The sequence below is a fragment of the Acomys minous genome, assembly GCF_964271855.1.
Source record: "Acomys minous genome assembly, chromosome: 4".
Classification (NCBI taxonomy): domain Eukaryota; kingdom Metazoa; phylum Chordata; class Mammalia; order Rodentia; family Muridae; genus Acomys; species Acomys minous.
Genome location: NC_140486.1, coordinates 13,321,544 through 13,336,030, shown reverse-complemented (window position 1 = coordinate 13,336,030; position 14,487 = coordinate 13,321,544). Strand labels below are relative to the sequence as shown.

The 14,487-nt window shown below is 48.8% G+C and overlaps 1 protein-coding gene across 1 annotated transcript; it reads right to left on the bottom strand.

Moving 5' to 3' along the window:
• Positions 1–5,978: 5,978 nt before the first annotated feature.
• On the bottom strand, positions 5,979–13,353 carry LOC311595788 (large ribosomal subunit protein eL27-like; the record flags this gene model as incomplete). Its single annotated transcript, XM_084778755.1, has 2 exons — positions 5,979–6,283; positions 13,347–13,353. The coding sequence occupies 2 exons, from the start codon at positions 13,351–13,353 to the stop codon at positions 5,979–5,981; spliced, it is 312 nt and encodes a 103-aa protein (XP_084634881.1).
• Between the last annotated feature and the right edge of the window lie 1,134 nt (positions 13,354–14,487).

The following is a 14,487-nucleotide window of genomic DNA, read 5'->3' as shown; positions in this document are numbered from 1 at the left end:
TATGTGACTTATTTCTAAACTTCTAAACCCTAAATCTAGAGCTTTCCCAGGATCCTAGTGCCTTAGGCACATAACAAACGCATCAATATTACATGCCAGTTTCCTTTTTTAAATTATTATTGTTTTTAGATTTATTTTTTATTTTATGTGTATGATTTTTTGGCTCTATGTATATATGTGCACTACATGCATGCCTGGTCCCCACAGAGGCCAGAAGAGCATGTCAGGCAGGAACTGGAGTTACAGACCATTATGAGCTGCCATGTGGGTTCTGTTCCCAGAACCCAGATCCTCTGCAAGAGCAACAGGTGCCCTTAACCCCTGAACCAAGTCCCCAGCCTCCAGCCCTGCTTCTTTTCTTGAGGCACGTTCTCACAGTGCAGCCCGCGCTGAGCTGAAACTCACTGTAACCTAGGCTGCCTTAGAACTCACAGCAGCTTTTCCGCCTCAGCCACCTCTGAATGCAGAAACTACAGGTTTGAGCCACCATGCCCAGCCTGTACGTGTTTGTGTGTGCGCACGCACGCGCATGTATACACATGTATGTGTACATATGCATGTATATGCACACATGCCTCTCAGCAGCACAAAATTTGATAAACAGTCTTCCTGCCAGCATGACAAAGAAGGAAGATGGCTGGGGGGGGGGGGGGAGGGGAGAGGGGCTGTGGCCTCCGAGCTGTAACCGGAATGCAGCTGAAGTCAAGCACAAGTTAAGTTCCTCTAATCTGGTATTATTCGTGCTCATTTTGAAAGCAGCCTTTTCCCTTCAACCAAGTGAGTAAGAAGAACAAAAGGAGAGCAGTGCACTAAGACAGTAGTACATGTGAGACGAAAAATGCTTTTCTCCCGGCTTCTGACTTTGGGAAAAAATGTTTTGGCACCTGTGAGACCCATGAATTTGATCCCCACACAGCCCTGGGCTGTGGTGAGCAGAGCAGGAAGTGCTGAGCTTCCAAGGCCATGCACTGCAAATGACAGCTTGCCGATGTGTGTTCACCCCGTTGCTCTGTTAGAAGCGGCCTTCCCACTTGTCCCCATCCCCATGAGCTGCTGGCAGAATCTTCAGGGTTTGTCCCCCAACCCCCTTGCACACTCTATGGGTGGCTTCCCTGGCTTTCAGGTGAGTGGGCAATTGCCTTGTTTCTAGATTGATGTAGAAAAGGATACGCCTTTTCCTGTCCTTCCCTGGTGTGGTGGGTCCACTCAAGGGCAGCTGGCCTATTGCTGCCGCCATGGGACTGTCATGCTACAATTCACATGGCATCACAAGTACAGGGCTCTCCCCCCCTCCCCCACCCCACCCCCCCTCCCCCCCACCTCCCCCCACCCGCCCGGCATGACTTCTCAATCCATCCTTGAGAGGGAGGCGTCTTGGGATAGATTGGCCTGGCTAGCATTTCAGACAATGGTGATGTGCATTTCCTACACAGACAAATGGCTGGCAGCTTTTGTTGCATTCTAATTTACTTCTTTTTCCTTTCGATAAAACAAAAGAAAAAAATTAAAGGTTGTGTGAAACATCTATTTCTTTGGTGGTCTAGGAGTTATGCAGTTATGCAGAAGCATGGGACATAAGTTACAGGACTGACAGTTCCTGTAACAGGAATTGCAGTCCCCATAGCCCATGGATTGAGGGGGCAGGGAGGAGAGGACGCAGCAAAATCTCTGCCCCAGCCTCCTGGCCCCAGTGTCCTGAACCCCTTGCCTCCTACTGACCTTGTCTTGTAGTGCACAGGCTCAGTGGCCTTAAAAGCTCCACTGGAGCACCACCCACCTATTTGCTCCTCTGGACTGAGGTCCCCAGCTACACCTGCCTCAGTTCTGCAGTGACTGGGGGTTTCTTTCTAACAGGAAAAGACAAGTTGACCACACAGCAGTAGGCTTAAGTGAATACTGGATTGTACTTATTGTTCTTGCAGAGGACCCACGTTCAGGTCCCAGCATCTCACAACCATCTGCAACCCAGTTGCAGGATCCAGTGTCCTCTTCTGACTTCCGTGGGTACCAGGAGTGATCAGGATGCACGTACATACACATAATGTGATCAGTCATACAAAAGAAAGTAATAGTGTGTGTGTGTGTGTGTGTGTGTAATGACATAACACAAGATTGTCCTGTGTTCATAAGAAGGGAAAAAGATGACCTCTGCCTTTATGTGTGATGGAAGTGAGCATCTGATTTTTCCTGAGACAAACAATTACTGCAGCCAGGCATGTTTGTGCACCCCCTTAATCCCAGTATCTAGGAGACAAAGGCAAATGGATCTTTCTGAGTTCAAGACTGGACAGAGCTACGTGGTGAGACACTGTCTCAGCTAAGTGCTGGGGTACAGGGAGAATCATTATTCTGTGCTGTCACTGCATGAGCCGAGGAGTCTGCAATGCTATGAATGTTTCAAAGAATGCCTCCCACACTGGGCAGTAGTGGTGCATTCCTTTAGTCTCAGCTCTCCCGGAGGCAGAGGCAGATCTCTGTTAGTTCAAGGCTAGCCTGCTTTACAGAGTGAGTCTCTGGACAGCCAGGGCTACAAAGAGAAGCCCTGTCAAGAAAAATCAGGAAAAGAAAATAAAGAATGCCCCCTCTTGGTAGCATCTTTTCCCACTTTTAAGAGTTCAAGGCAATTGGCTGGGCGGTAATGGCGCACACCTTTAATGCCAGCACTTGGGAGGCAGAGGCAAGCGGATCACTGTGAGTTCGAGGCCAGCCTGGTCTACAAAGTAAGTCCACGACAGTCAAGAAATCCTGTCTCGAAAAACAAAACAAAACAAAACAAACAAAGAGTTCAAGGCAATTGGTAAACACCTGAAAATTCTAAGCCTGGCTCCCCAGAAACTCCCTGTGTCCTGGAATACATGGACAGCAGCCTGCAGCAGCTACACCAACAATACAGGTAAAACAGTTGTGTGACAAAGGAGAAGGAAGGAAGGAAGGCTGGTGGTGTACAGAAAGCACACCTCCCATGTGATTCTCTCTGGGAGGAACACACAAGAGTCAAGTCCCACTGCACGTTCCCTGACCCTCGGGGGCCTTCCTGAAAACATTCTCGGTGGATGCGGTTAAGCATTAAATGTTTGCCTTGTCTTTTGCGTCAGCCTTCCAAGTGCTAGGATTACAGTCATTGGCCACCACACCAGACACTGAATTTCCTAATATGTCACTCTTTAGGAAACATGACATCCATCAGCCTCAGGGGAGCTGTGTTCCTGCATTGTGCATCAGAGCTGTCCGCATAGCTAAGCGGCCATGTGCTGTGTTCAGGCCATTGGGTACAACTGGGGTCCTGGCTGATGGGTCTCTCGGCTTTTCCTGCCACTGCCTGCAGCCTCAGTGCTTGCCACTGGGGAGCTCTGCTCTGTTGCTGGGCTTCTGGGTCTAAAGTTAAGGCTATTGCAGTGTCTATAGGTCAGAGGTCAAGGGTATCTGAACCAGCAGGAGCCCATTTGCTCTCAGCAGAACACTGAGGGTCAATTAGTACCCAAGCCAAGCAAACAGGGATTTGCTTTCTTTAAATAGAGTTTTGGGGCTGGAGAGATGGCTCAGAGGTTAAGAGCACTGACTGCGCTTCCAGAGGTTCCAAGTTCAATTCCCATCAACCACATGGTGACTCACAACCATCTAAAAATGTGAACTGATGCCCTCTTCTGGTCTGCAAGAAGTACATGCAGCCCAAGCATTGTATACATAATAATATATCTAAAAAGAAAAGAACAGGAAATGTTATAAAACTAATAATAAAAATTTTTAATTACGGTTGGGCTGGAGAGGTGGCTCAGTGGTTAAGAGCGCCACCTGCTCTTCCAGAGGCCCTGAGTTCAATTCCCAGCAACCACATGGTGGCTCACAACCACCTATAATGTAATCTGATACCCTCTTCTGCAGATAAAGCACTCATACAATAAATAAAAAAAATCTTTTAAAAAAATTAATTACATAAATATAGTTTTGAATCTTAGTAGAACAGAGATACTCAAGACCCCCACCCAGGCCCACGTAGTAGCAAGACACCTTTAATCCCAGCATTTGGGAGGCAAAAGTTAGGAGATCTTTATGAGTTCAAGGCCAGCCTAATTAGAGTGCCAGGAAAGCCAAGGACCGGGGCTGTATGGAGAGACCCTATCTCAAAAAAGCAAGAAGTACATCACACAGACCCCCATCCAAGGCAGGGAGATTCTCCAGCAGCTCCTCTGCCAGCACCTGACCTTGTGTCACCATATTAGCACTCAGATACAAGGCTCAAGCTTAAACAGCCCACCGTAGTCTGTGTACTGCTGGCCGTGGGATACCAGGCGCTGGCCACTTGTAACTCACAGGACCATGGCCAGAGAAATGGCTTTTGGCTTTTGCTCTTGCAGAGGATGGACACAAGGTCAGTTTCCATCCCTCACATGTTGGTTCACAACCATCTGTGATCCAATACCCTCTTTTTTTTTTTTTTTTGGTTTTTTGAGACAGGGTTTCTCTGTATAGCCTTGGCTGTCCTGGACTTGCTTTGTCGACCAGGCCAGCCTCGAACTCACAGGGATCCACCTGCCTCTGCCTCCTGAGTGCTGGGATTACAGATCTGCACCACCACCATCTGGCTCTAACACCCTCTTCTGACACATACATGAAGACAAAAAATACAAACTAAGCCAGGTGTGGTAGCACAAACTTGTAATTCCAACACTTAGGAAGGCAGAGGCAGGTGGATCGCTGTGGGTTCGAGGCCAGCCAGGTCTACAAAGTGAGTCCAGGACAGCCAAGGCTACACAGAGAAACCCTGTCTTGGAAAAAACAAACAAACAAACAACTAATGAACTGAATGAATAAATAAATAGAACTAATGGAGGGGGGCTGGAGAGAGGACTCTGGTTAAGAGCTCTTATTCTGCCAGGTGTCTTGATGCACTCCTTTAAGCCCAGCACTCAGGAGGCAGAGGTAGTCGGATCTGTTTATACAGAGAACCCCTGTCTTGGGAGTGGGAGGTGGGGGAGCATTTATCCTTACAGAGGACCTGACTTCTGTTCCCAGTCCTACATGAAGTCTCATAACTGTCTGTAACTCTAGTTCTAAGAGACTCAATGTCCTCTTCTAACCTCTGTAGGCACCAAGAGCACATGCTGTACACAGACATGCAGGCAGAACATTTGTGCACAAAAATAAGCCTAAAAAAAAGGGTGGAGTGATAGCTCAGAGGTTAAGAGCACTGTCTGCTCTTCCAGAGGTCCTGCGTTCAATCAGTTCCCAACAACCACATGGTGGCTCACAACCATCTATAATGTGATCTGATGCCCTCTTCTGGCGTGCAGGCGTACATTCAGGCAGAGCACTGTATATATAATAATAAATAAATAAATCTTTTTTTTAAAAAAGCTGGGGCTGGGTGGGGTGACCCACACCTTTAATGCAGCACTTGGGAGGCAGAGGTGGATGTCTATGAGTTCAAGGCCAGCCTGGTCTACAAAAGGGAGTTCAGGATGGCCAAAGCTACACAAAGAAACCCTGTCTCAAAAAAAAAAAAACAACAAACCAATAATAATAATGATGATGATGATAACAATAATAACAACAACAACAACAACAATAATAATAAAAGCTAATGGAAGCCAGGAGATACAACTCACTTGTTTAGTGCTCATGAGAGTCGATTGCTACCTCCATATAAGACGAGTTGTGGGTTTGGAGAGATGGCTCAGAGGTTAAGAGCACTGCCTGTTCTTCCAGAGGTCCTGAGTTCAATTCCCAGCAACCACATGGTGGCTCACAACCATTTATTTATTTATTTAGAGTTTTTTTTTTTAATTTTTAATGACAGAGACGAAAATATACCTAAAAGCGAAGCTTCTGGAAAAACCTTTTTTTTTTTTTTTAGTTTTTCGGGGCAGGGTTTCTCTCTGTAGCCTTGGCTGTCCTGGACTCACTTTGTAGACCAGACTGGCCTCTAACTCACAGCGATCCACCTGCCTCTGCTTCCAGAGGTTCTTCCCTGTCTTATATCATTCCTCAAACTTGACCTTGGCCTCCTGCCTGGCCTTGCATTTCAGAGCTTGGTCTCTAAAGACAGCCTTGTTGACAACAGTCTTGTCCAAGGGGATATCCACAGAGTGCCTGGTGGGCATGAGGTGATTGTAGTTATAAACTTTCACAAAGGATTTGATCTTTGACCTCTTGGCAATTTTCTTCTTGCCCATGGCAGCTGTCACTTTTCCGGGATAGCGGTCAATTCCAGCCACCAGACCATGGCTGTAAGGCCAGTCTGAGGTGCCAGCATTGATGGCTTTGCGTCCGGAGTAGCGTCCAACTTGGCCATTTTGACAGCAAAGAGCCGGCACCCAGCAGAAAGGAAAGCTTTTTTTTTTTGGTTTTTTGAGACAGGGTTTCTTTGTGTAGCCTTGGCTATCCTGGAAACACTTTATAGACCAGGCTGGCCTCAAACTCACAGCAATCCTCCTGCCTCTGTCTCCCAAGTGCTGGGATTAAAGGTGTGCGCCACAATGCCTGGCTCACAACCATTTATAATGAGATATGATACCCTCTTCTGACAAGCAGGCACACATGCAGACAGAATATTGTGTGCATAAGAAATCTTAAAAAAAAAAAAAAAACCAGTTGTGAATAACAAGTGCCTGTAATTCTAGCACTTGGGAATTTAAGGCCAGAGGAGCAGAAGCTCAAAGCCATCCTCAGGTACATAGCAAGTGTGACCCCACCATGGGCTGGTTATATGAAACCCTGCCTCCCCAAATTAAATTAAAAAAAAAAAAGAGGAAAACCACTTGGGGTGCAGCTAAAACTGTATTTCGAAATGTGTACTGCTAAACACATGTTAGAAAAGAACAAAGGTTGAACTTCAGTTATCCAAGCAACTATCTCTCAAAAGAAAAAGACAAGGTAGGTGTGGTGGTTCACACCTTTAATCCCAGCACATGGAAGGCAAAAGCAAAGAATCTCTAAGTTGGAGGCCAGCCTGGTCTACATAGTGAGTTCTTGGCCAGCCAGAACTACATAGTGAAATCCTATCTGAGAGAGAGAGAGAGAGAGAGAGAGAGAGAGAGAGAGAGAGAGAGAGAGAGAGACTGACAGACATACGGAAGGAAAGAAAGAAAGAGAAAGTAGAGGCTGGGAGCGTGACTCGGTAGAGCTCCTGCCTGTCATGCAGAAAGCTCTGGGTTCAATCCCAAGTACCACTTAAAACCAGATGTAGTGGGCTAGCCTGAGCTACATGAGCTCCTGTGTCTAAACCAACCAACCAAACAAACCTAATGGCGAAAATGATTGTTTCAGGTGGTGGTGGCACATGCCTTTAATCCCAGCACTCGGAAGGCAGAGGCAGGCAGATCTCTGTGAATTCAAGGGAAACCAGGGCTACACAGGGAAGCCTTGTCCACCACCACCACCACCACCACCACCTATTTAAAAAAAAAAAAGGCCAGGAGGTGGTGTCTCACACCCTTAATCCTAGCAGAGGTAGAGGCAGGCAGATCTCTGTGAGTTTGAGGTCAGCCTAGTCTACAAAGAGAGTTCCAGGGGAGCCAGGGCTATTATACAGAGAAACCCTGTCTCAAAAGAAAGAAAGACGGAAAAGGAAGGAAGGAAAAGAACAGGACACAAAAGAAAATAAAAGGACCAAAGAAAAAGTTGTTTGGAAAAAAGGAAATAGGGACCTGGAGAAATGGCTCAACGGTTAAGAACTGGCTGCTCTTCAAGAGGACCTGAGTTCAATTCCTAGCACCCACATGGTGGCTCCCAACCATCTATAATGTGACCTGATGCCCTCTTCTGGCATACAGGTGTACACGCAGGCAGAGCACTGTATACATAAAAAATAATAAATAATAAATAAATAAATAATTCCTTTAAAAAAAAAAGAAAGAAAAGGAAAGGAAATAAATAAATAAAAAGTTGTCTGAACGCCAGGTGTGGTGGCTCATACCTTTGATCCTAGCATTTAGGAGGCAGAGGCAGGCGGATCACTGTGAGTTCAAGGCCAGCCTGGTCTACAAAGTGAGACCAGGACAGCCAAGGCTACCCAGAGAAAACCTGTGGTGGGGCAGGGGAGGAACTTTACAAGGCTACACAGACCAACTTTGGGGGCTGAAGAGATGGCTCCACCTTTAAGAACATTGGCTGTGCTTTCAGAAAAGCTGGGTTCACAGGGTCCCACAGGGCTGCTCACAACTGTCTGTAACTCCAAATCCCCAGGATCTGACACCCTCACACAGACATACATGCAGGCAAAACACCAATGCACATAGACGAAATTATAAAAGCCGGGAGTGGTGGCTCACGCCTTTAATCCCAGCATTCGGGAGGCAGAGGCAGGTGGATCGCTGTGAGTTCGAGGCCAGCCTGGTCTACAAAGCGAGTCCAGGACAGCCATGGCTAACACAGAGAGACCCTGTCTCAAAACCCCCCCCCCAAAAAGAAATCATAAAAGAGAAAGAGAAAAGAACTTTGGCTGGCAGGTGGTACACACTCTTAATGTCAGCACTCAGGAAGGGGGGGAGCGGGGAGGGGAATCTGAAAGTTCAAGGCCAACCTAGTGGAGAGTGAGTTCCAGGCCAAAGAAGAGCGGAGGGGAGGGAAGGGAAGAGGAGAAGAGCGGAGGGGGGGGCGACAGGAGGGGAGATGGTAAGAATTGTTTCTCCATCTTTAGAAAGCGTGAAGTCCAGTGTCACAGGTTTTAGTGCCTCTGGCTGCACCGTGACTTGGCAAAAAGTGTCCCATGGGACTAAAAGAGAAAGAGAATCCGGAGAAAGCAGATCTTTCACCATCAGGCGCCTTCCGCCTCTTGGAGCGTCACAGTGGCAGTTAGGTCTCGGCATGTTTTGGAACCGCAATTAAACCACAGCACTAACTACTACTACATTCCAAGTGGAGACGCAAGATCCCTCCCTGAGGACACTAGCCACACCCCCAGATGGCGACTGAGAGGAAGACCGTCCACCATCCACTCGAAATGATCTTGGTCACAGTGATGGCTGCAAACACCAAAGCCAACCGTCATACATGTCACACATGTGTTTGTGTGTCAAACAATGCATCAGGAGAGCTGCGTTCAGATTTTGAATAAAAGCAACAAACCTCTTAAAAAGAAAAACTCTATAGGTCTCCAAAACATCACACGTTGGGAAGAAAGGTGGAGTTAGAAGAATTCCTGTACCACATGTAGAAATGGAGACAGGGAAACTTCCGTACTGTCTGTCACAATTGGAGCTGCTCAGACACCTGGCACTTCCCACTCTTAGAAGATGCCCGGAAGTGCTCACATGGGTACCAAGGGACACGTTCAGGAGTGCGGACAGTAGAATCCTCACAGTAAGGCCCCCGTGATGGCCACCAGAAGAAATGTATGACTAGATAACAACACGGTGGTGCTCTGCCTGGAAATAGTCACAGAAAGTTCCAGAAGCGATTGGTAAGGTTTAAGTTGCTGTTGCACACCTTGCGCCATCTGGCTGTCCTCCAAATATCCGCCCACCCCGGACCTGGAGGCGCTTTCCTTTTGTCTCCATTATCAGTTGTTACTGTTTATTCACTTGCATTCTTTAAAGGCTTTGGTGACGGTTCCCAGAGGCTGCACGTGTGAGATACAGAAGCAGACCAGACAGAAACCGGCTGGAAAATCCAGGCGTCTTCTAGTAAGCCAGCCTTGATGTGAGAGATTTGCGAATGCAAAGCGATGTCCCTTCCTTCCCTCCAGTGCGTTCCTTTGTCTTAAAATCTTCTTTTTGGAAATTCTTCATTGTCACATCATGGGTTCCTTGTTACTGTATTCTAATGAGTTACGCATTATTTCCGTTTAACTTATAAATAAAGGTATTGATAGGTGTAATATATGGGTGGATCTTTTGGAGATGCCAAGCCCTGTTTTATGGTCCCAAAAGTATGTTGATCCCTGAAGCCTGGAACCACAGAGCTCCAGGCCAGGGTCTGGGCAGATGGCTCTGGTTTCTGGTCTCAGCCTGTGGGTATCCATGAAGGCTTAGAAACAGCCTGCTGACCCAGCATGGTGTGAGATTGAGAGCCTACTGGGTGCGGAAGGGGGGGTGGGGGGGAGGCAGGGGAGGAGCCTGGGAAGCAGCCTGACTTTGCAGGGTGAATTATAGTGGGAATAATTATGAAGCTTGACCCTTGGCTTTGAAAGTTTGAATTTAGGAAATGCGTCCCCTCCATTGGCACACAGGCCAGTACAGGGAGGTTCCCCTTGTGATGGCTGCCAGCTGGTAGACATAGTGGCCCAGGACTAGACAGTTCCAAAGCTGGTAACCAATCCCACTCCGTTTTTGTTTGTTTATGTTTTTGTTGATGGTTGTTGTGGTTGGTTGGTTTTTAGTTTGTTTGGTGTGTGTGTGTGTGTGTGTGTGTGTGTGTGTGTGTGTGTGTGTGTGTGTGTAACAGTGTCTCAGACGAGGTATGGTGGTGCATGCCTTTAGTCCCAATGTTTAGAAAACAGAGTTGGGGGGATTTCTATAAGCTTGAGGCTAGCCTGGTCTACACAGTGAACTCCAGGCCAGCCAGGGACTAAGTTACATGTAGTTGTGAGTCCCCATGTGGATGCTGGGAATTGAACCCATGTCCTCTGGAAGAGCAGCCAGTGCTCTTAACTGCTGAACTATCTCTCCAGCCCCTTGCCAACGGCTTCCAATCATGCTGGCCCACGAGACACCTGTGTCTGGCAAGTCTGTTAAAACTATAATTGTGCAGCTCTGGGCTTCTGGTGCTCCAGGTGCTGGTCCAAGAGGGAAACAGAAGCTGTAGAGCAGAGGCAAGATGAGGAATACACTCAACTCTCTCTCCGTCCCGTCTCCACTTCCAGACACAGCTTTGTTTCCAGAGACCTCGCTGCCTCCATATGCCTGCCCCCAAAAAAGATGCCCCCAAGTCCCAGCCTGTTGTGCCCCCAGTGCTGTACGCTGGCCCGGCCTTCCTTCCTAAACAAGAGGCAGCCATTTGACTAAATACTTCGCCACTACATAATGAGAGCCTTGAGCCTTCCCCCACAATGGGTAACCCCCTCCCGCCTGCCTCCCCTAACCAGGGTGCGGTCACCTGTAGTGTGTTTGCAGGAAGCAGGTCTACCTGAGTGGGAAAGTCTTTCTTTCTGGGCCAGTGAGGATGATGGACAGGCAGAGGAGGTGCCCCGTCCTCCCCGCCTCACACTCAGCATCCATCCGTGTAGCTGGAGGAAGGCTGATCACCAGGGAACCAAGGACCAACCTTGCCCCAGTGCCCGGTGCTGTCTCCCACCTCAGCCAGGTGGCGCTGCTTGAGGAGAACTGGGTTTGTGTGGCTTGGGATTTCAGAGTCGGTAAATGCTCTGACTTTCTAGTACCTCCTGTCATGAAAGCCCATCGCAGGGAGCCTCCTGAGCCACCGCACTTTATTTAGGCCATTTGAATTGCAAGTGAGATAACACTTATCGATAACACACATAGAGAATGTAAATTCTCTAAGACCTGCCTTCTGTGTGGCTGGATTCTGTGTTTATTGAACACTGCCAGTGGCTTGCAGTTCCTGGAGGTGAGAAGCCCTTGGGAGCATACAGTCGGCATTTTCTCTTATGATAAGAAACCCCAGGAAGGCCAATTCAGATGCCCTTCTTATCTGCTTGTTACCCTCAATCACAAGAAGGCTGCTGTGGTTCCTCGTGTTGCATCGAGGTATGACCTCATCCAGAGCACAGCTCGAACTGCGAGCCTCTCCAGAGGCCCTCTCACTTTTCCAGACCCAGGCATGCTTCACATAGATGTTCCCAAACTAGGACTGGCCAGGAAGAGTGGGATCCATCACCACAGCAGGCAGGTCAGAATCCTACTGCCCTGGAGGAGGGTGGGTATCAGAGTTCATATATGAGGCCTCTATGGCAAGAAAGAGGGGAGGCAGGGTGGGCAGCAAACGACATGCAGCAATGGAAGCAAAGATCAGGCCAGCTGCCAGAGGCCTACTTGGACATACTTAGGACCTGCAGTTGGGTCAGGCTGCTCAGAGCAAAGGAACGGTTCCCAGGACAAAAGCATGTCTGCTTGTGGACGTCTAGAAAGAGAGGAGCCCGCGGCACCCACAGCCCTTCCCAGCTCGTTCTTCTCAGGGTTATGCATACTGTACACATGCACACAAGGTTCACACTACGTATATATGTATTTATATCATATATATATGAACTGTACACTGCACGCCACCACACACACACACACACAGACACACACAGAGACAGGAGCTACCCAGCACACAGATGCTTCTCCATCTCCCAGAGTCAGCTTAATAGGAAACAGGGTTTGGTGGGAACAATTTATGACGACCCAAGTCCTAAAATGGAACCATCTGTCCCTGCCACAGCTTGGCCCTTCCCCAGCCCAGCCTGGCTCCTGAGGGGCCCACCAGTCCTCTGCGGACAGCAGAATGGAAGATTCCCCCAATCCAAGAGGTTCCCGGGGCTTCCTGCTGCTGTTTACCCCACCATTCTGTGGCCTCCTAGCTTTGGCATACTGAGCACTGGGGCTGGGGCTAGCCAAGGAGATGTCTCCTGGAGGAGTCAGACTCTAGCCCCCCAAGACCCTCTTTGCTCTCCAGCTACCTGTGCTCCAGCCTGCCCAGGTCCCCACCCTCACCCCCTCCACAGCCCCACCCTCATCTCCATAGTGGTTGCTATCTCCTCCGAGGCCAGGTTCAGAAAGTGCCTTTGCCGAGGCTGGCGAGATGCCAACTGACAGACCCCCTGAAAGCCTTGTCACCACACTGGCACATCCCAGAAGCCACGCTTGCTTCTCTCTAGGCAGACAGCACTTTCTGGGAAAACCTTGCTCAGAAAAGCCTGCCTGTCTGGCCTGACCTTGTGGTAGACACCTGTGTGCCCGGGGCCTGTCTGTCCAGTGTGAAATGGAGACAGGATCTGAGGGGGACAGGGCGGTAGAGATAGCACATTCACAATATAAAGTGCCCATCCGCTGGGCGCAGTGGCACACACCTTTAATCTCAGCACTTGGGAGGCAGAGGCAGGCAGGTCTCTGTGAGTTCAAGGCCAGCCTGGTCTACATAGTGAGTCCAGGACAGACAGGACTAAAAGAGAAACCCTGTCTCAAAAAACCAAAAAAAAAAAAAAAAAAAAAAATGGGGCTGGAGAGATGGCTCAGTGATTAAGAGCACTGTCTGCTCTTCCAAAGGCCCCCGGTTCAATTCCACATGGCAGCTTACAACTGTCTGTAATTCCAGTTCCAATGACTCTGACACCCTCACACTAAAATAAAATTAAATTATTTTTTAAAAAAAGAAATGTAAAAAAACCAAATAAACAAATAAGGTGCCCATCCACAGGTGTTTCCCGGATTAAAGGAAATGTACAGTGACAGGTGACCTAAACTCACCTGACATCATCATAGAGGGGACTCGGCAGGGATCTCAAAAGCGCAGGCCTTGCCCAGACGCACGGTGCGTGAGGCCTCATGGCTCAGGAGGTAAAGGCATTTGCCATGCAAGCGTGACGGCCTGTGTCATAGTCCCAAGATGGAACAACCAGCTCCAAAAAGTTGTCCTCTGGCCCCCACATGCACACTGTGGCATAGGCATGCCCCCACACTAATAAAAGATTTTAAAAACCAGCCTCGTCTGAGAGGCTGCCCTGTTCCGTCTCAGGCTGCACCTGCCCTTCCATGGCTCCTGTTGCCTAACTGTAGCTCTGCCACCCAAGGCCCAGCAAAGGGCGGCTCTTCTCAGGCAATGAAGCCATGGCCTAGCTGCTGTCCCCTAAATAGCAGCCTGGGGTCCACAGGCTCTTCTCTGAAATGCCCCTCAGAGTGAGGGGGGCTGGGCTCTTGAGAAGGGTGAGACAGGACTTCGAAGGCTGGAGGAGGCTCCAGTCGGCTAGCAGGGAAGAGGGCGTGGCAAGGCAAGCCCTACACAGGCATCTTTCCTCTCAGCCAGCTACCCAGAGTACATGTCCTGGGTAGGGAAGCACCCCAAATCAGCCACCCCAAGAGAAAACAGGAGCCCCAGCAGCAGACATGCCAGTCAGTCCAGAGACCAGGAAACCAGACGATGCAGCAGAGGTAGCCATTTTGGATTGTGCGCAGTTTCTAAACAGAGCTATTTTCTACACCTTCCTGGCAACTTTAGAACAAGTTTGTAAAACTGGCACGCTAATGGCAAGCATGTTCTGTGAGTGTGCACAGTGTGTACCTTTGCTGGCTAATGTGAAGGCAGCATCTTAGGCAGTGGGGGTGTCACCTAAGAGACTGGGGTTTACTGCTACTATACAGAGACCAAGGTACCATGTTGACAATGCCTGTCTGCCTTTGGATGGGAGGCCCGGCTTGACGTCATTGTTAGAAGGCCCCTCAGTCACGTGCCCTTCTCCTGCTTTCACTTGAAATGTGGGTTTGTGAGCTCTGACCATCCTGAAAAAATTCCTACACTCAAGGTGATTTAAACAACAGACCTTTGTTTCCTCAGTTCTAGAAGCTGGAGGTCCAAGGCTGAGACCCCAATGGGATTGGTTTCTCTCCTTCG